The sequence below is a fragment of the Rhagoletis pomonella genome, unplaced genomic scaffold (genome assembly GCF_013731165.1).
Source record: "Rhagoletis pomonella isolate Grant_MI unplaced genomic scaffold, Rhpom_1.0 Rhpom_scaffold_00001, whole genome shotgun sequence".
Taxonomy (NCBI): domain Eukaryota; kingdom Metazoa; phylum Arthropoda; class Insecta; order Diptera; family Tephritidae; genus Rhagoletis; species Rhagoletis pomonella.
In genome coordinates this window covers 34,887,051-34,909,222 of record NW_023458555.1, presented here as the reverse complement: position 1 = coordinate 34,909,222, position 22,172 = coordinate 34,887,051, and the positions used below count along the sequence as shown (strand labels likewise).

Here is a 22,172-nt window from a genome sequence, read left to right as displayed (position 1 = left end):
CTTTAATTTACAGTTCAAACTGTCAATGTGGCAACATTGGAATGCAGACAAAACAATTTGGAAAATAGTTGAAAGTTTTAATTTAATTGAGTTTAAGACTGTTTTCTAATGAAAAATTTTGTGGAAAAACAACAATAAGTCTTGGAAGTTAGAGCTGTTATTAAATTTTTTTTTTCACTTTTACTTTGCCCTGTAGCTTTCGTTTTTTTCCTACCGGGTATTAATGCATCTTATTATTATTGTAGCATACTTTTAAGCGTCATACCACTGATGTATACAATATACTCGTACAATGCAAAAGTATGTATCGGAATTTCTGTAGAAGCTTGAAAGTTTATGTTGCGTACGTGACATCAGAAGAAGGCTGTGCTTGACGATGACGCTCAGATTGTGGGCAGTGAAGGGTGAATATGTAGTTCGGAGAGCTAGCTGACTGACAAAATGAGGTCGTAGAAAGTTACCTACATATATTTATATATGAATTAAGTTATTTTAGAACTCTTCCGACCCCAGATATATTTGAGTATTCGGTTATTTTACTGAACTTCTGCGTTAAAAGTTTATTGGCTTCTGCTCTTACTGTCACTTGCTGTTGACCATCAACATTCTCATTCCTTCGAGTCGCCAACACTAAATAAATATTTTGTTTTTATTTTTGCTCCTCTTTCCCTACTGCCACCACACTGCATTGCCGTTAGCTGCTTGCATTTGTCTTTTTTTGTTTTAATCTTTGAGAGCCAACATTGAAAAGCAGCCCTTGAGTGAGCGTGAGAGCAGGGGAACTATGCTGATGCTTATATATGGACATTAGGGTGGTCCAAAAATGCATATGAAAAAAATAAAGTCGTAATTTTTAAGCCTCACCCCCTAGGATTGTTATATACAGAAAAAATATGCCCATATTTTCTATTTTTTTTTTTTAATAAAATATTCAGCGGTCGCGTTTTATGTGGGAAAAAAACAACTGTCGTAGAAATCGTATAAAATTCTTAAAAATCAATACTCTGTTTCTTTTCAGGAGATTCCCAATTATAATACAGAATTATTTATTTAACCTTTTTTTCATAGTAAATATATGTTATAGATCCTGCAAAATCCACAGAAAATGCCAAAAAATGCAATGGTCGGATAAATTACTACTTTTTAGTATTAAATAATGGTTAAATAAATAATTGGGTATTGTTATTGGAAGTCTCCTAAAGCGAACTAGAGTTTTCCGATCGAAAAATATTGATTTTTAAGAATTTTATACCATTTCTGCGAAATGTTGTGTTTGCCTATATAAAATACATGGACAACTTTGAACGCTTTGAGCCACCGCTAAACATTTTTTAATAAAAAAAAAAAATAGGAGTATATTTTTTTCGATATAGAACAATCCTACGGGGTGGGAGCATTAAAATTCCGACTTTACTTCACTACTTTGTTTTTTTTTGGAACAAAATCAAGGGGTACCCCATGATGATGCTATTTTAAGGACCACCTTAGTGTGCATATTGAGATACATACTGACATAAATGCTCGGCTAACTGCCTGGCTTGGCTTGGCCAGGCGCCGCAGGTGGCGCGCTGATATGTAACGCCTGATAAGCGACTATTTACCGTCAGTTGTTAGTGAGCATTCATTGGATGTACATACATGTTGGTGCGCTTAGAAATCTTTGAGTAACCTATTAAAAGTCATTGATATGAAATTACTAAATTGATGCTTGGCATTTATTTAATTAAAAATTTAAAATTTGAAAGTGCAATTTTGAAGAAAAACTCAGCTAACATCAAGTATAAAAAAGTAAAAGGTGCCGTAATGAAACTTTGATTTTAATTGTTGGAACTATTTTACTTGTGGTTAAAAAAAAAGTTGTATGAAGAAAGTTTAACTTAATTATTTAACAGCCGAAATTTGATTTTATTGTGCTAAAAAATTATGCATTTTTAAAATACTTTTTTCTTCAAAAGCTGCCGTTCTTTCAATTCCAACGCTTACCTGTAACCAGCGCAGAATCACAGCGAGGCGCACAAAGAGTGGCTAAAAATTTGCTAAAACGCAATTACAGAAATTTCTCGCGCCTTAAACGCAAATGCGTTTACATTTACAACGAAACTGCATTTTTTTCTCTTTAAACTTTAGACTTCCAAAAAACGAAACGTGCAAAGAAATTACACACAAACAATTTTTGAACTCAAAAATACATACATATTTATAAAGTGAAAAATTAATTCCCACAAAAGCAATAAATTTCCAATTAATTGCAATTAACTCGCGCAATCAGCAACCTTTTCAACTCATTTGTGTGGTAATTCTCTGATTTCCTTGCATTTAGTTATCTTAACTCTGATAACACAGCCGAATTATGGAGAAACACGCAACAACACCCAATCATGCTGTGGCAGCGGCTCAACCACATCATCAACATCACCAGCACGCCCATCAGCCGGACAAGATAAGCGTAAGTTGTAATGGCATTGTACATAGCAAATAAATAAATAGTCTGTCCAAAAAAAGTGCCTTCCTAGTCACCCACCTGCCTTTTCTATCCACCACTAATTATCTAGTACTCTGTACTTTGCAATCATTTACTTGGCCAAACATACTACAGCCTCCTCCAACTATTTACCGCTGATAATGAAACCATTCCAAGTGTGCACCACAAACATTCAGCCAACATTATTTAGTATCACACACCAGTGCCGTGCAGTTTCCGTTCATCTAATCACCTTTTTTATCTCCTATTTTCCACAAAGCTCATCGCCGTCCTTTGTCGGCGCTTAAGGATATCTATGTAAATGGGGGGCGGGGGCGCGGGCGCATAGAAATAACTACTAACTACCTATAGCTGTGGGCATTTTGGAAGGCGTGCTAGGGTCATGCAGGCGTTTTAATGCTTAATGGCACACGCACATACAGAATCGCTCTTCTTTGAGTAAATATGTTTGGATGTATGTATGTACGTGTACCATGCTGTTTATAAACAACCTGATTCTCTGTTTGTCTGCGTCTTTACTTAATGCGCCCATTTATGCGCTGTGTTTTTTTGTTGGTTCATCGGATTTCTTTTCCTTCAGTCTGATTGCTTTCCTTAATAAACGGTTTCATTTATCAATTTTATTTTGGGCATTTTTGTGAAAAAGTAAATTTAGTTATTTTTCTTCTTACTCTTTTTTCTAGGCTTATATGTATGCCATTACTAACTTACCCAGGGCTCTTCCATACACCCGTTAGGTACAAAGAATAGCACAAATTAAAATTAGGGTTTCTCTAAAGTATTTTTTCATATTAAAAACAATTTCCAAAAATTTTTAATCTTTGCGATTTGGTGAGAAATTTTCTCGCTTTTTCAAATGCAAAATCAATTTAAAAAAAAAAAAAAAAAAAAATTTTTTTGTTATACCACACCGGAAGTGAAAAAAAAAAATTGGGAAACTTCGACCATTTTTTTAATTTTTTTGTTTTCAAAATATTGCCTTATAGCATAATTCTGTATCAGTAACAAATTTTTGTTTTTACTGACAAGTTTAAACTTATATACATATACATTATATATTTTTCTGTAAAAAAGCCTGTGACAAGAATTTGTCACTGATACAGAATAGAACCGTTAGATATAATTATAATACCCTAAAAGTTTTACAGTGTGATCTGCGTTAGTGGGGGAGATACTTTAATTTGTTCACATATACCTCGCACTAAGTAAGTATGATGCTACGTACAGTTTAAAAATTGGTTTGGCACCGACCGCTTTACAATCTCCACTCAAATTCTGTCCAGTCACGATTTTGTAGATAGTTTGTGCGATGCCCTGGACACTCTGAAACCACAAGTACAATTACCCAAAATATGAAGGAGTTCTAAAGCATCAGCCTTTTTCCTTGTCCGCTTGACGCGAAATTCCCCAGAAACATGTTTTCTAAATACCGAACAATATACGAATATTTTCATGCAATATACTAAATTTCAGGCAGTTTAATATTTCATCATATTTTTATGTACCGCTTGTCATTGCGAGATTACCTGTTGGCTGCTGTGAAACGTATAATATAAATTTAAAAGTTTTAAAAAGGAATTTGCTGGATAAAAAATACAATAAAAAATTAAATATTAATAGTGGTTAGCAGTGCGCTCCACCATTCTGCATGGCATGGGTACGAGTTCAGTTTACGACCAACATCAAAAATGAGGTTATCAAGGACCTCATTTCTGGTTCCTAATAAGAAGACGAAATCAGGCTCACTCTAAAAAAAATAATTTATTTTAATGAAAGAAAATAAATAAGAATGAGCTTTAGTCTTACCAAACGAAATCCATCAGGCAATTTGTATTATGCTCAAACATGAAATATTTGTTTTGGATTATTTATTCTCGGTGTCTCGAATACTGTTCATACGTGTTCAGCGCACGTGCACCAGTGTTTATTATTATTATTTTTTTGCATTTTACAAAAATTTCATAAAAAAACAAAGAAATAATACGAAATTCTTTAGTAAATAGTACGAACGTACTAAAGATCTGATGTCTCCTAATGGGGGTTTCGGCAGCTTTCTCTCTCTAACAAAAAACTTCACAACAGACTAAAATCTACGGTTGACTATCTTTGACTTTATTTTTATACTACACTTTTTCTATTCAATAGCTTTGTTAATTTTTATCTCAGTTTTGATTCTTAAATGTGTTTATGGAACTTACGTATGAATTTAGGCAAAATACATATGTATACTTACAGCGAAATACGCAATTGACGTATTGGAACAGATGGCTAAGCAATTATTTTCGGGGGCTTTCATTCAGAAATACGTGACTGGCTTCAAACGCAGCACTTACACTTCTCCCTGCTTTACTCTACAATACTCGTATAATATGTATGTATATTAGGGTGGTCCTTAAAAAATCAAATGAAGGATTTCTTTTAAGTCTCACCCCCTCAATCGCTAATACCACTGTCACAGATATAGCATATAAATCTTGGGCCCGATCGGAGATGGTTAAGGCGTGTCGCACAGTGGGCAAAGTACAGACTCCTCCATAGAGACTCAAAAAATTAAAATTAATTTTTTTTCATCTAATACCCAAAATCATTACTACCATAGTCGAAGATATCACATATATGTAAATTTTGGTTAGAGTCAAAGGGCAGATGCCTCTAAGGACTCAAATAATTAAAAATATTTTTTTTTTCATTTCATGCCCAAAATCGATATTATTAAAGTCGAGGATATCAAATATAAATTTTTGTTCCGATCGGAGTCGGTTAAGACGTCTTCATAGGGTAATCTGAACTTTGTCCCCTGTGCGACACATCTTCACCGACTTTAATCCGGACCAAAATTTATATGTGATGTCTTCGACTATGGTAGTATCGATTTTTGGATATTCTACGAAAAAAAATTAATTTTAATTTTTTGAGTCTCCATAGAGGAATTTGTGCCACACGCCTCAGCCGTCTCCAGCCGGGAGCAAAATTGTATATGTGATATCTTCGAAATTAGTAACATCGACGTAGGGTTTGAGGCTTATATTACGTTCTCATTGAGCCATTAACTCGAGTTTAACGTTTTGAGTTTATGAACAACTGTCAAGCGTTCACATTGGGGTGTTTAAGAACCTCAGAGTTTAATTTGACATTTTTTTGTTTACTTTTTCTTATTCTCATTTAGTCTGTTCCCGTACTACAGGAGTTAACATACACACACATAAGTCTAGAATACCAACCGTTTAGCTATAAAAAAAAAAAACAAGAAATAAGGATCGATAGAACTTTTTACGCTAATTTCAACCATAACAAAATTATTTGGTGCAAATAAAAACCAAAGCCAATAAAAGAGGTTAAAGTTCAACTTAACTATTTCTTATGTGTTTAATATCTCGGAAACTAGTTAACCGATTAAAAAATTATTGATGCTAGTTTCAACATAATTGAAATACCTTTTATGCAAGGTATATACTATAACCAGTTTTAGAACTAATTTTATATAAACTACATTTAAAAATATATATTTTTATTTTATTTTGTTTTTTAGTATTTCTGGACTAAAAATATAAAAAGGCATATAAATTATATATATACATGAAAGAAAAATTAATTATCTTTATTTTGAAGTCATTAGTTTTTTAATAGGTTATGTTGTTCTGAAGATATTAATATTAAAAAAAATCAGAAAATTTAACTTTAACCATTGATATCTTTTTTATATTTTAATTTTGCCAGGTAATTTTGGTAGAGTTGAAATCAGCACAAAAAGTTCGGTCGAGCCACATTTTTGGTTTTTGCATCGCTAGATTGTTGATATTCTAGACTTACGTGCACAGAACGACTTCGGACTAATTCTGATTAAATCCTGCAGTACGGGAACAGACTAACTGTCGGCAAGTTGGTTGCAAGTTTGGATTATCAAAGACACAAACCGAATCGGGTCAAAAAAAAGGGTTGCATTCGCATAAACTCCAAATAAAAGTGGTGTTTAAGGAGAGTTTAACGAAATTTTTTGTATGGTAAACTCCAAGTTTAAGAGTAGAGTTAAGGCTTAAACTCCAAAATGGCCCATAAACACGAGTTAGTGGCTCAATGTGAATGCCTTATTAGGAAATCTGATATAAAAATTTGATTCCTACTTTTAAAGACCACCCTAATGCATATACATATGTACGCCTACCTTATCCTTAATCCTTACAAATTAGTACGTATTTACTATTGTGAAAGTATCATTTCCGAATTGTTTTACGCTTTACCTCTCGATATCCTTTTATCCAACTTCATTTATCATTTGCTGTCAAAGAAGCTTTAACACATTTATCGCTTTCGTATAAGCTATGAGGTGGAATATTTTGCGTGATAACCTTACTTATCGGTTTTATTTAGGAGCGGGCCTTTAGAAGCAGTGGGTAAGCAGAAAATAAGGCGAACAAACAGAAGAAACTTGCAAACAAGACATAGGGCTTTAATGAACAGAAGAAGGAATAATTAAGTAAAAAAATAATTAAATATTTGTTAAGTAGTTGATTGCCAAAGAAATTTAGAAATTTTCTATCGTCTGAAGAAAGTAGGTATCTGCATTTCAAATGCTCTCATTGATATTACTTAAAAAGAAACTTGAAGCGCTATTTAGTAACTTAATTTTCTTCCCGTTTTTTGATGTTTCCTTGCAGTAGCGACATACGTACATATGTATATGTAGGTATATTGGAATGTGTATATAATATTTATACATATGTAAGTATTTGATTTCTAAGTAAAACTTTCGTTTCATTTGCGCTGGCAGTTTTCTTTTCCTTATTAAATTCGTTCGCTTCATTAGACTCATCAATTTATATGTAAATATGTATAAAAATAAATAAACTGACATTACATTAGTTTCAATTACATTTATATCCACAAAAGTATCAATTACGCTACGCAATTTGGACATCCGTTTTCAGTATGACAGCGCAAGAAGGGGGGGAAAAAAAGCGCAAGAAGCCATTTGCTTAAAATCAACGCATCCCTTAAGGGCGTCTGGCATTACTTTGAGAAGTGTTTAAACACAAATTTTGTCTGCTTCAATTTCTTCATTTCCCCGAATTACTTCTCCTTTCTGCTTACCAAAAACGCTATGAAAATTTATTGAAACTTGGTGAATTATCTGCGAGGGAATGAGCACTTTAATGCCGTCTATATCAAAAGTGTCCATTCTCAAAACAATAAACAAAAACACTAGGGCGCTTCTCATCTGTCCATGTTTTGCCTAGCTTAACGGTATTGAGCAAGTCGTTTATTCTTCTAACTACGCAGCAGCTTTTATTCTATTACAAATTATTTTATTCCAAATATCTTAAGGCTATGAGCGTTGCGTACTTCCTTCCGTACTTCCTTCGTTTTTATTTAGTTTTTGTTGCGTTGCTTTTATTGGCTTTTCATATTAATTTCACCCAAATTTACTGCTAAGGAAAGGCGTTTAAGTGGATCGCTTTGATTTTTCTTTTAAATTTTTATGCGAATATAAGTTTGTTATGTTTGAATATTTGTATTATACTGAGTTACAAGTTTGAACACCTACGGGATATTTATATATGTACATACAGTGACGAACAAAAGTATTGGCACAGTGAATTTTTCGCAATATACGCAAAGTTTTTTATTCAAATTTATTTTCGATAGTTAGTTAATTTCACACCAAAAAACATAGTAATAAAATCTCTAAACTTTATGCAAAGCTCAGGAAAATTCCATAAATTTGCACACTAACTTGCAACTTTCTATTCGGTTCTTTTAGAAAAATTCTAAGTATGCAGTTTCATAGTCCATTCAATTTTAGTTCGACAAAATGTAAGTTTAAAGTTGCTAGAGAATCGCGTTGATTTTTGGCAATTTTTTTAGTGGAAGGTATTGCTCATTCTCTCCATACAAACAATAACTGTCGAATATACTTTGTATGGAAGAACTTGCGTGAAAAAAATTACCAAAAATCAACGCGATTTTCTTGCGACTTGAAACTTGCACTTTGTTATACTAAATTTGAATGGGCTATAAAAGTGCATACTTATAAATAAAAAGTTGCAAATTAAAGTGCAGATTTAATGAATTTTCCCGAGTTTTGCATAAAGTTTACGAGATTTTATTATTTGAATTTGACTTTTTAAATACGTGGCAACCCTCCTGAATATAATTAAGAAACAAAGCCTTTTCAAACCCATTTCGGTTTTAAAAATTCATTTAACTTTTTAATTATTTTAAATATAAATTTTTAAACAGGTGGCAAACCTCTTCAAAAACACCTCAAAAATATTTTAAATGTTGAATCTAAAGATTTCTTAATTTCATATAACTTGTGCGTAGTTTAATTGACTTCGAATTTTTATACATTAACTTTTTGAAATTTGGCAACTCTTATTGCACATTTACAAGCCAAGTACTTCAATTTAACTCCTCATTTTTGAAAATCGAATGATCAATGAATATGCAGATCTGATAAACTGGACAGAAAATTTTCTTCGCGTATTACATGTGTGTATGTTTGTATGTGGTATTAGTAGGCGATGGGCATAAGCTTCAGTAGTTACTGATTTATCGCAGTTTTCGTATTTCTATAGATTTCCGTTATATGGGAGGAGGGCGTGGTTATTTTCCAATTTCAAGAATTGTCAACAGGTTTTTTTGTTAAACTCTAAGCAAATTTTGTACCGAGTTTGGTGGGGTTCGGCGAAGCGGCTACAGGATAAGTGATAAGGATAAGCGGTACAACGCCCATTACATGTATGTATATGTCTATGTCCATCTCGATTCCTTTAGGCTGTTACAAGCAACCGTTATGGGAACAAAGTTATAATACCCTTGTGTACAAGTGTGCTCGATGCACTTTAATATGTGCTAAAGATTGTGGACCTCTAAACGGCAGCCTAATATTTCGACCAGCTTTTACGATTCTTCGATCATTGTGCGACATGTTTATGCTTATGGTGAACTTGGAATTATATCTAGTTCATTTTAGATTTATTGAAATTCAGATAAATACTCATAATGATTAGTAGTTTCCCACGCTCCATCTATATAACAACTTTGCTTTGGTGATACAATTGGCCACAGAGAATTACAAATCAAGGAATAAGCTTCATTACTTGACGGCATCCCTGCGCATATGTGTTTGTAAGTGTACATATTTATTTGTGTTTTGGCTATTGTCTGAAACTAATAGTCTGTTATTACATTTGTATAGTATGTACACACATATATGTATATACATATATGTCTGCGATATCATATTTTATTCCCCATCTCGTATGTACTTCTGTGCAAATATAGATTACAAAAAGAAAACATTTACGTCGTTAAATAAATTTTTTTCTTTTGTCTCCACTAAGCTAAATAATAGCTAACATTAATAAAACGTTAACAGCTCAAATGACTTGTAATAAGCTGAATAGATTGCATTACAGAATTTATCCCGAATGTTATGTTTATATGTACATTAGGTTGGAACACTCTCTATAAATAATAAAAATCGGTGATGTTTTTTCCTATGGATACGTTTTCGAGATATTTGCAATTTACCGTTATTCAGCTTAAAGCAAAAATTGGTTCCTTTCAATCACGTATATATTACGAACCAATTTAAAAATCTTAATATAAAATGAAAGCCAATGAAATTCTCCATAAACCGTATGTATATCTTTTTCCGATAGGGCTTATAGTTTCTGACAAATTAATTAATCATTTCTGCCTTTTTTATTTTTTAATGAAAAAATGAAAAAAATCAAACTTTAACAGAAGAAAAATTTAAAAAATAACAGGTTCTGTGCCAAATTTTTGCATTTGCACTTAAGCCTGTTCTATTGCAAAAAAAAAAAAAAATAAAAATCGAGTTACTGATGAAGAAAATCGATGTATAAATACGAAATAATGAGTGGTCAAATAAAAATGCGCAAGATTATTTGTAACTATGAAAATTGAGCTCGAACGAATGTTACTCATACGCCGCGTACACCTAAGTAACACGCTTTTATGCTCATATTTCATACAAAAAAACTTTGCGCATTTTTATTTGACCACTCATTATTTCGTATTTATCCATCGATTTTCTTCGTGAGTAACTTGATTTTTTTTTGTAACAGAACAGGCTTTAGTAGAAATGTAAAAATTTGGCACAGAACTGTTTTTTTTTTTAATTTTTCTTCTGTTAAAGTTTGATTTATTTTTTATTTTTGAATTGGTTCGCAAGATATACGTGATTAGAAGGAACCAATTTGTTTTTAAGCTGAATAACGGTAAACTACAAATATCTCGAAAACGTATCCATGGAAAAAAAATTAACCAGAATTTCGGAATCACTGAGCAATTCTACATAGAAATTGGATAGTGGCGTCTGGAGAACAAAAGCCAAATTGAAATTTGTGATCCAGTGTTATTGGACATTTTTATTTGACCATTCAAAACATGTTTATTTTTGCATCGATTTTCATCGTTAAGTTTATCAGCGATATAAAGTTTATAGCAAAAACGGTATACAGCGGCGTTTTTTTGCGTAACTTCAAAACTTACCATACAGTGTTATTAAAAGTTTTGTAAGTCGATTTTTTTGTAAAATTTGACACTTCTATCCACTGGTGTGTTTTTGTTTTTTTTTTAAGCAGGAAGAAAAGGTGAAGAATTTAAGCCCACTTGCACAAAATGTCCATCGATACAGAACCACGGATAGTGTGATAAAAACCATTTTGCGTCAAAAAAACTGCCTACTACTCCGATTTCATCCATTCATGTAAAGAAGAGGGTCCCATATTGGGCACTCTTAAAATGACAAACCCTACATTAGTCTGTTGAAAAATTTATTTTCTTTTGGAATTTTCTAATAAATAAATCATCAAAAGTTAATACATACATATGTATGTATTTATGTATGGATGTAGGTGAAATTTGTTTGAAGAAAAAAAAAGTTTTTTTTCGCAGACTAATTTGAGTTTTTACACTTTAAAATGAACTCAATATGGGGCCAAAAATTGTATGCCTTCACTTTCATGTCACTAATTAATATAATGCGAGTATATATGTAAGTATTTAGGATGTTACTGCTCCTAGAATTAAGCAAAACAAAAATTAAAGCACATCAAAGAATAAACGGATCTGTAGAGACTGCAAGAGAATTTCAGCATCTTTTGTATAAAAAATGAAAATGTCACTAATGGCCTTTTGCTATTGATATGTTATTAAACCTCATTAGAAAATTTGAAACGCTGTAAAATTAAATACAAACAAAAGTGCAACTGATTGATCTTGTAGCCTCAGCGTCTAATCCAGCTCAAAATTTTCCTAATATATGTATATGACCGTATGCTTGCTATTCCGTTATTCCCATTCCATCCTAAAAGTGTAGGCATCATAAGTCAAATATGAACTTTATTAAAGCTTTAGCACAGCTTCAGTCATTCATAATTTATGTCTGATTCTCATTATCTGCTCCCGCCAGAATATGCGACTTCTTTGATTGATGCCCAGAATTCAATTCCCTTCGTTGAGCGTACGTATCAAAAGGAGCCAAACATTTATGTTTGCCAATCAAATAATATGCCATATTTTTTATTAAATGACGTATGCACATACATACGTATTTGTATGTGAGAGGCATAAAGATTGGCACATGGCAAAGACATATAAAGGATATGCCGGCTTTGGCGAAAAATATTAAGTGCATATATGAAAATATACTTATGTACATTGGAATATCCATATTTGTACATATGTAGATATCTATGTACGAAGGGCAGCACTTTAGGCATCCTGACGCATGCGTTAATTCTTTTTGATTTTTAATATTTTCGAGCTGTGTTGGCGCAATACAATACGTGACTGCTTTATTAACTTTAAGACAAATGTGAATGGAATCAATTTACTTACATATGTATGAAATTCTACACTGCACATACATATATATGTATACAACGACATGGACATAGTGCAGCGAATTAAAGCCTGATTATGGCAACTTAACTTACCTTAACGGAACGTAGAGAATCAAAACGAAACAGATTTCGACGTGGCATTAAGTTATGTTAAGTTTCGGCTGTTCAATTATAAGCAACATCCATTTAACAGAATTTTTAAGTGAGAGCCATAAGTTACGTTAAGTTGCCATAATCAGACCATTAAAATACAGCGGTTCCGCTGGCGTGGCCATGTCGTTGGAATGGACAAAGACGCTCCAGCTCTGAAAGTATCAATTACCAGTGTCAAGTATCAAGACCAAGTGGACCAAGGACTTGGCTTCACTTAGCATTTCCAATTGCCATCAGTTGGCACAGAAGAGAAACGTCTGGCGTGCTTTTTATGAACTCGGCCAAAATCGCAGCAAAGAAGAAGAATAAGATATGTGTCTCGTAATAATGTAATGTAATAAAATAAATTTCATATCATTCAGGCGATGCCGTTTCGAGCAGGCTGGGCACTTTATGGTTACAATTACATTTTGTTTACTTAGGATTACGATGACTGTAATTTTAATCCCGAAAATTTTCAGTAAATTTGTAATTATAATATGCTTGATTGCGAATACTTTAATTGTAATCCTCAAAATTTAACGATTACGACTGCTAACCACTACACCACAGCGGCCGCTGCGTAACTGTATTACTTGAACTTTAAATCAATTTTACATACTTACTTTACGGTGAAATTTCCGCTCATTTACTTAACTAATAGACCTCTACAGAGTATCAGAAAATCGCAATCAACATTTGCTTGATTACGATTACATTATGTAATTGTAATCATAATATTTTTAGGATTATAATTAAAGTATGCGTAATCGTAATGGTTAGGATTGCAATTACGGTATTCGTAGTCACGTATTTCATGTTTACAACAACAACAACCATAACAATAACAAAAAGAAGTGAAATTTAAAAGCATTGTGAATATTACAAAAAAAAAAAATCCGCGCATGTATACTTGTTTGATTCACTGTATATATTTATGTACATAAGTAAAAATGTGAGGCGCAACTTGCCAGTATAAGTTAGTTTTTTTTTACATATATTTTGGGCGCGCATACAATTCTCTTCGTACAATTGGGGAGCCTTAAGTTTATGCCGCCTTTAAAACATGTCATGTCAAATATATGCAATCTATATCAAATGTCCTTTCTCACCCAGCAACGCAATCAATTTCAGTGAACTATTTATAAATTATTTTATCATTGACGCTTTGAAAGAAAATTGAAATTTTTTTGGGTATACATAAGTACATAAGAGTATACCTACTTTTTTCAAAGGCTTTACTATGCAACGATATCCAAGAATTTATTTTACTATTGCCAGCTGCTATGGAAGAAAAGAAGTAAAATAAGAAGAAAACACGCACTATAAATAGAGTAAAAACTGAAAACTTTTTCAAAAAGCACAAAGCGAAAAGTGAAACGACCAAACCCTTCAGTTACAAAACAACAACAAAAAAACGCAACCCAAACAAGACACCAAAATGAAGCAAATGGAAAAAATAGTTTAAAAAAATCGACTGTGAAATGCGCATCATTGAATTGTAAGCCAGCAGTTGAGGGTTGTGTGTTTGGCTGTGGGACTTAGAACATCCTTCATTGAGGTCAATGAGTAAATGCATAGAAACATCATACACATATGTATGTACATATATGTATGTATGTACATTTGTGCAAGTAATTTCAGAATGTGGTAAGTCAACTACATACTCTCCGCCCCCAGCATAGTACGAGTAATTACTTACATGAGAATTTTACTTAACCATACATTTGTAACACTAAACAAGGATTATCATAGCAAGAATGTGCACATATGTATGCATGTATGTATGCACATATATGCATGTGAAAGAAAGTATGTGTTTGATTGCTGCAAATGAAGTGTACGCCCGCTGGCTGTGTTCAAGTGTTAGTAGCAACAAGCCGCAGTATTTAGCAGTCATACCAGCATTTGTGGAAGCAAAAACAGAAGCAAAACAAAAAATGTAGTTTGTGTAAATAAGCAGCAGCCATTTCATCTAAATAAGCTCATGCAGATGAGCCTTTTATTCGGCTGCCCCCACCCGCTCACCTCCTCGCTCAGATGAGAGAGGGGTTTCTCAACCGCAACACATGCCGCAGCTGGTCTTTTTGTGTTGCTGTTTATTTGGAGAGAAGAAAAAGGAGAGTGAAATGACTGACACATTTCTACTGTAGCCGTCGTATTAGTTTTAGTCGATCTACATATATATGTACATATACGTGGATACTTATATTGATATCAAGTTTTTTCGTGCACATATTCAAGAGCATATACTATGTAAATATACCTATGTAGTTACATACAGCAAGAGACTTTAAATTAAATATAACTAATATAACACATAAATGAATATGCAACTCTATGCCAGTCGAAAAAATGCAAGAACCTTATTGAAGATTGAAGTCATTTCCTTTTGAAATACTCGATCAAATGACCTAACCTAGAAAAATGACAATCACCACTAAATTCAGCTTACCCGATTGACTAACTTCGATATTTCGATATTTAAGGACGCTAATTTACGCAAAAATTTATACTCACCGCAATCCCATACCTTGTAACGATAGTTTTTGGAAAGATGAAAAGTATATTTAATACGTGCGTCGGGTATCTAATGTTCGGCTTCGCCCGAACTTAGACTGACTTAGACTTTATATTTCTGGGAGTGGAAAGCAGAAAACTAAAATTAACTAAAATTCCATTACATTTCTGCGGGTAACGGGCGTTATAGTAATCCAATCTTTACCATATTTTATACATATTTGGGTTTTTTAATAAAAGATAGAGTACAAACCAAATTTCAAGGAAATCGGATCAAATTTGGTGTTACCGCCCACAAGGGTGGCGGGCGTGGCAATTAGCCCATCTTTTCCATATTTCATAATTATCCTATTTCTAAGAAAAGTGCACGTTAACTATGCTTTCCACCTGGCTCTATATACCAGTCGGAACATTGTGCGCCATGGCGTATGAGTAACTTAAAAGTTTTAATTAACTAGGTTGAATTCACTCCGGCAAACAGAGCGTTTATGTTGTCAATTTTGAATGGCCAGCCGCATATAATATTACCGAAGTACTTTTCAGTCGTGCGAAAAAAATAAAAAAATTAAATTAATTTAACATATCGATGGCTGAGTGGAAGATCGACCTATCTCGGCTGCAGGTCGAAAACGCTCTATCTCAAAAAACTTTTCAAGAACGCCCTATTTCAGAATTTTATTGAAAAACACCCTATCTCAAAATTCGGTTCAAAAACGACCTAACTCACTTCAAAATGTATTGAAAATCTGCTGATATAGGGCGTTTTTGAATCGGCAGCTGAGATAGGGCGTTTTTGAAACGAATTCTGAAATAGGGCGTTCTTGAAAAGTTTTTTGAGATAGAATGTTTTCGAACTGGCTGCCGAGATAGGTCGTTCTTCCACTCAGCCATCGATATGTAGTTAAATAATTGTTTTCGTAAAACTCCAATGAATGGGGTCATATTAATTTAAATAGTACTCGTCTTAGTGGTATGCGTATTTTATTGAAAAAAAAAAAAAATATTGTAAAAACTATGAAGAAGATAAAAACTCATATCGATGAGGCATTTGGCAAAAAAAAGAGCAAAGATTGAAACCCCTGAATACACTTTAATTTTATTAGTGCGTAATATATATGTATGTATATAAATATGTATGGATATGTGATTTTTAGAGGTCGTATCTACTTGCAATTTAGACCTCAATTTGTTCCAAAATATTTTGAAAAGAATTTTAAAACTCACCAACTTTGCTATTTGATTGAACGATTTTTGATGTAAGATAATGCACCCTATTATGCTTACATATGGTTGTGCATATCTGTATGTAGGTAGAAAGAGGAGAAAACCCCATCTGTCATTCTCTGCGAGGATTTATGTTCGTGTAGTTGTGTCATTTCGAATGCGTGTATTCCCATAAGGATTAGCCCGTATATTTTTATATTTTCATACATATACATATGAATATATATATATATATATATATATATATGTAAATATTAATATTCGTACACATATGTAAATTTATTTATACACATATGTACATATGTATCTTCATATATGGGTGTTTCCAGTGAAAAGTCTACCACGAAAAAAAAATAAATAAATTCTTATATCTAATTTATTTGTGGGTCAATTTGGCTTCTTTTTAGAATATATACTGGTTATTTAAGCAGAAACATTTTAGCGCAAAATTATCTAGATAGGTGGCGCCAGGGTCGAGATATTTTGAAAGCCGTATTTATGCTCTGATTTGTTTCAAATTTGATATGTTTCGTTAAAACGTAGTAAGAGATAGATGGGCAATTGTGGAACCGCTAGGTGGCGCTGATGTAAAAATAAAAAGTATATTAGACATTAATTGCATGTTTTCTTTGGAATTTTTTTTTAAATGGAAACTTTAGTATCGTAACGTCAGGCAAGGTCACGTCAGCTGATTAAGCAAAAAGCAGAAAAGATTTCTACATTTAAAAAATTGGCAACTTAACCTTAAGTATTTAAAATATTTCTAAAGAAATTGTATACATATAGGCTTGCCCGATTCGCAGAGTTTTGCAATTTTGTAATCGAAGACAAAATCCACTTCTGTTTTTTCGCATATATTTACTAATGTCTTCAAATCGCTATTACCAACAATTGTAATTTTTATTACTGAATAGAAAAATATTTTTAAAATTTTGACTTTTTAAATTTTTTTGTATGCTACAAATGTCACGTAAAGGTCAGATTGGATATGCCCATATGTGGTTTTTCATGAATAGCTAATAGCTAATGGAGAAACTAGCGTATATTTACACTTTTCAGTGCAATTTTTAGTAACTCAAGCGTAAATGATTTATGGATATAAACGAGCAGATATACATATGTATGTGTGTATGACATATTTACATAGCTTAGCAGCGAACTGCACATAAATAAACTTGTTTTTTTTTTTTAATGCATATATGTATGCATTTATGTATGTTTGTGATTATTTTTCTCTACACACGTGAATATTTGCAGATTTTATATTTAAAACTGCCAACCAGCACATCGCGGCGTATTGTTAACCAAATATTAGCTATCCGGGTGAACTTTAGGTCAAAAGTTTATATATTCATGAACAAACAAAATAAATTTTAACTAACTGAATTTAAATAAAAAAGTTGTAGCACAACAAATAATACGAGTATTTTATCGCATTAAAAATGAAATTAAACACCTAGTGGAAACTTTTACAGGAGGGCAAAAAGTTTAAATCACTAACTAAAAAAAAAAGTTTTTTTTTGTTTATGTAGATATGTATGTATGGGTGTGAGTATGCAATTTATGCTGGTCACATTGTCTATATAAAAACTTCGATATGTACAAGTCATAGTCACTAGTGCTGATGCTGTTTTCGCGACGCAAAGGCTGTGGATTTCATATTTATTCTCTACTCCAGTCTTAATTAACTTACGTTCTACGTACCGATTGAATGATTTGCATTAATTATTACGGTACCATAATTGTGTTTTTTTTTTTTTAAACTTTGGAAGTCTTCAAATAGAATGTTCACATTACACGAAAACGAACAAATCTAGAGTAATTTATATACGTAGTGTACCACCAAATGAAATTAATTACTTTGATTATAAGATGGCGAAAAAATCCAATTTTAAAATTTTTATTTGCATACGCGAAATTCATTCTAAAACTGCTATATACATACATGAAGAACTTCATATACATACATATTTAGTATATGCCTTAAGAATAGTGTGGAAAAATATTCCACGCCAATATTTAATTACTTTCAAATATGTAGCAAAAGTGCTGGCAGGTAGTTGAACACAGAAATCTTCAAAATCAAATGAAAAACCGTCAACACACAAAATAGACGGTGTCCGGAAAAATTTTCCCAGTTGATTGTTATGCAAAAAAAAAATAAATAAATATAAAAAAGCTAAATTACTAAAATTCACATTACGTATAACAGAAATATGTTTAAATGCATTTGAATCAATACCATACATATTATCTAATGTACGAAGCTGATAAAAAATTTCCTGATAACTTCTTTAATCCTTGTGTGTTGGAGCTACTTGGATACATACGCGATTTTTGCATCGAACTTTTTAAATTAGAAAAACGTTCCTTAAAACCCCAGCGAAAATATTGTTTTCCCATTTTTGCTAATATCTTTTTTATTGAAATTCATTTAGTCATTGCATATATATGGTGAAGAAACCCTTTCCCAAAAAAACTTAAAGTTCAAAAGAAAGACCTGAAATGAGAAGTTTGATATCCACTTTTAGAATACATATATAAAAATCTTTTAGTTTGAGTTAAAAGCCTCATAATTTTCTGGAGAAGTAAAAAAACACACAATGAAAAAATCGTAATTTGCTTGTCAAAATCGTCAAATCATCAAAACGGTTACAAATCTGACGACCAAATTGGAAAACTCTAAATTTTTAGACTTATGGTTTCTTCGTCTCATTTTCTTAGAATTACACGTAAAATCCTCCTGTGCGTATAGTCGAAAAAATTGCTCATACAAATTGACGCTTCCTAATGTACATACACGCAGATGTTTCAATTGCAATTTTAAAATGCCCATTTTAGAATCTTCATTTGTTTTATAAATATATTTTTTTTTTGCCCTGTTTTCCAACACGTGTTTCCATTTACGTTATTGAGTGCATTTTGTGAGTGACTGACACTTTGACGTTTACAAGAGTACTCTGCACGTAATTTGTTTGTGGCGTTTTGCCGCTGCAGCTGATACTTTTATTGAAAATCAATTAAGCGGTAGCAATGGAAATAAGCAAGCAAGACTATAAATAACAATAAAACAAATGCGCCTGGTTTTTGCACAACGCTGCAATAATATGCCTCGCCTCTGGGAAAGGGCACAACACTCACACTCTTCATTAAAAATAATACTAAAAGCAAATAAATTTCCAATTAATATTTTCATTAGATTTTCAAAATGGAAAGGTTTGTGGAGATAAATCTTTGGTCATAAGCAATAACCGCGTACGCTAAAAACCCTGAGTTCGTTTTAAACATTTGAATTGTACTTAATGTTAGCCTTATGGGGGAAACCCAAATATTTTCGTCGATAACTTTCTAAAACAGCCTAGCTGGCGAGATGGGGATTTTACATACGCATAGAATATTTAGTAGTTGCAGAATACGATAGCATAACGAGGGCTTAAACGCGAGACAGGCGGGCTACTGCGGATGCCAAGCTCGCCAGCTATGTTTGCTTACTTGTACGAAAGACAACAGCTGGCCATTTTTACCAGTGTTGTTATCGAGAGTTCCCCGGATCCGAGTTGATTCCCGAAAATTTCATGCATTTGTTCGGCTGATTATACGCCTTTTAAAGAGGGAATTGCATGAGTTAATGCAAATAAAGACTGTTTACGCAAATAAGCCAGCCCGTTTGTCAACGACCCACCTGGGACTTAAATGTCATCACTGATGCTAATTCTGACTTTGCAATTGAATAGTAAATTCCTCTGTCAAGCGTTATACAAGATAAGCATTAATACCAACGATGACAGTTAAGTCTTAGGTGGATTTTTATATCAGAGTTTCATTTTTGTGGAAAGTGCCGATAGAGTGTATTGAATATAAGCCCTCGATATATAACTTAATTCTTTCTTGGTTTTACAAGAGAGATTTTTAAGCAAGAAAACACATAATACTGAAAATTACAATTTGAAAAAAAAACCGTTATTATTAACATTGCATTTTCACCAAATTTTGAATTGTAACTGTTTAAGCGCTTGATCGCAATTTCAATACCAATGTCCGTCACGCTGCGGTTGTGATCTCGTTTGATTTTCTGCTTATCCTTTGCCAAGTTCAGAATACAAACTGATTTTTAACAATTCTTCCTTTTCTTTTTTAGAGTCACATTCATGAAATTGAAACAAAATTTTTTTCAATTTCACCCAAATTGGCGCTCGACCACAATTTCCATGACCAAGTTGCAACTTCAACTGAAATTGAGAATAGTGATCGAATTGCGTCCATGGAAACACACTATTAGGCGTCATTATCAAATCGATTTGAAAAAATGAAGGGAAACTTAAATTGGATTTTGAACATGGCTTCAAACCTGGCCCAAGCTCTTCCAAGCTACATCATTGCTGTATAAATTGATACCTAGACTTTGAATATTTGTTGGTTTCAGTCACTCCGTTTTCCAAGTTATGTACACTCCTCGTACAATGTTTAAATTTCCAATAACATTTTCATTTTTAATTCAATATATACATACAATATGAAAATAAATTTCATCTTAATTTTGGATATTGATTTTCACGCCAACCCCTTGAACCCTCTTATATAAGTATGTATGTACATTAGACTGCATCACCAAAAAAGTTGCGGTTTTTCCGCCGGGATTACAAAATTTTTTATACTTTAAGAAGTCCACCAAAATATTTCGAAAAAATATTAAGATTTAAACGAGCTGGACCGATTTGAAAATACCTCCAAAAATGGAGTTTTTTATGAATAAAAACAAAAATATAATAGATTTTATAATTCCGATGGAAAAACAGTACCGGTTTTTTTTTTTAGTATGGGGAGGGATGCAGTCTAATGTACATATATTGCAGCTCAATGTGGAATGCCGAAATCGAAAATACTCGTAATTAAAATTACGTACTTACATACATATGTATGTATGCATCTGCAAACTTTTGTACTTATACCTAAAATAGCACTCAAATGCAGGTACTTGGAATTTGATGCTACATTTGAAATCACTGCCAATTTGAGAGCAGTTCAAGTTTAATTACATATGTTCGTTTGAATGGGTTACATAATTTCGAATTGAGTACAAAATACTTTACTTGGGCTTAAAGTTGCTACATTTACACATTCATGCATACAATTCCTTGCATTTACACACACAGTCATACACACATGATATTGCTGTATAAATTTCGCATCACTCTGTGAGTTATAAAAATATCAATTGCCTTCACGGAAGCCACTTATTTTCACGTTTATTTATGCTTAAGTGCCAAATTGTGTAGACACCTTTGATTTATGTGCTTTTAGTAAATAAAGCACAACTAAATTATACTATAAAGCTTTAAGTAATATAAATATATATTAAGAGCCAACTGGCAACTTTGGCTGTGTGCCGTTATTACTTTAACGAAGTTTGATTCCCATCCAGAAGGTAATGAAGGGACCGAGTGGCTATTTTCTTTACACCGACGGATCCAATATGAATTGCGGTGTAGGAGCGGCAGTCTACACTGAAGTAGTCGGTGTTTCTCTGCCTCTACGTTTGGGAAAGGGCACAAGCATCTTCCAAGTGGGAAGTTCTAGGTATCCTTGAAGTCTTTAAAATCTTAGATAATTGAATCGAGTACAAAAATAAAGCAACAATATATTCTGACAACGGCATACAGACAGACGGTGCGATTAGCAGGAGTATCTCCGGTAATGACACGATTATTTTTAAATGCCCAACTTTGTCAATTGTCATTTTTGCCATTTAGTGCCTTGTGGAAATCCAGTATAAGCAACTAAAACTAGATATGCGCCCAGCCCATCCCAAAAGAAATTAATATGCATTTCCTTCAACTTGCTAGAAGCAAGTATTCAGATATACATATATATGTACAGACTTGTTTGGGTTTTCCTAATATATCATAGATAGTGGTATTCAAAATTGAAGCAACCATCAC

At 32.8% G+C, this 22,172-nt stretch overlaps 1 protein-coding gene across 8 annotated transcripts in view; it reads left to right on the top strand.

Annotated features, from left to right (window-relative positions):
- The window catches only part of LOC118743326 (uncharacterized protein ZK1073.1), a 59,667-nt gene that overhangs the window by 10,402 nt on the left and 27,093 nt on the right, over positions 1–22,172 (top strand). The window contains exons 1-2 of one of the 8 annotated variants that reach the window (XM_036475983.1): positions 1,626–1,795; positions 1,956–2,446. The exons of 6 other annotated variants lie outside the window; for them this stretch is intronic. In XM_036475983.1, coding sequence (XP_036331876.1) covers positions 2,351–2,446 — 96 coding nt within the window. In that variant the 5' untranslated portion in view covers positions 1,626–1,795; positions 1,956–2,350. Of the gene's footprint in view, positions 1–1,625; positions 1,796–1,891; positions 2,447–22,172 lie in introns of those variants that run through there. One more of the 8 variants, XM_036475973.1, reaches the window with a different exon arrangement.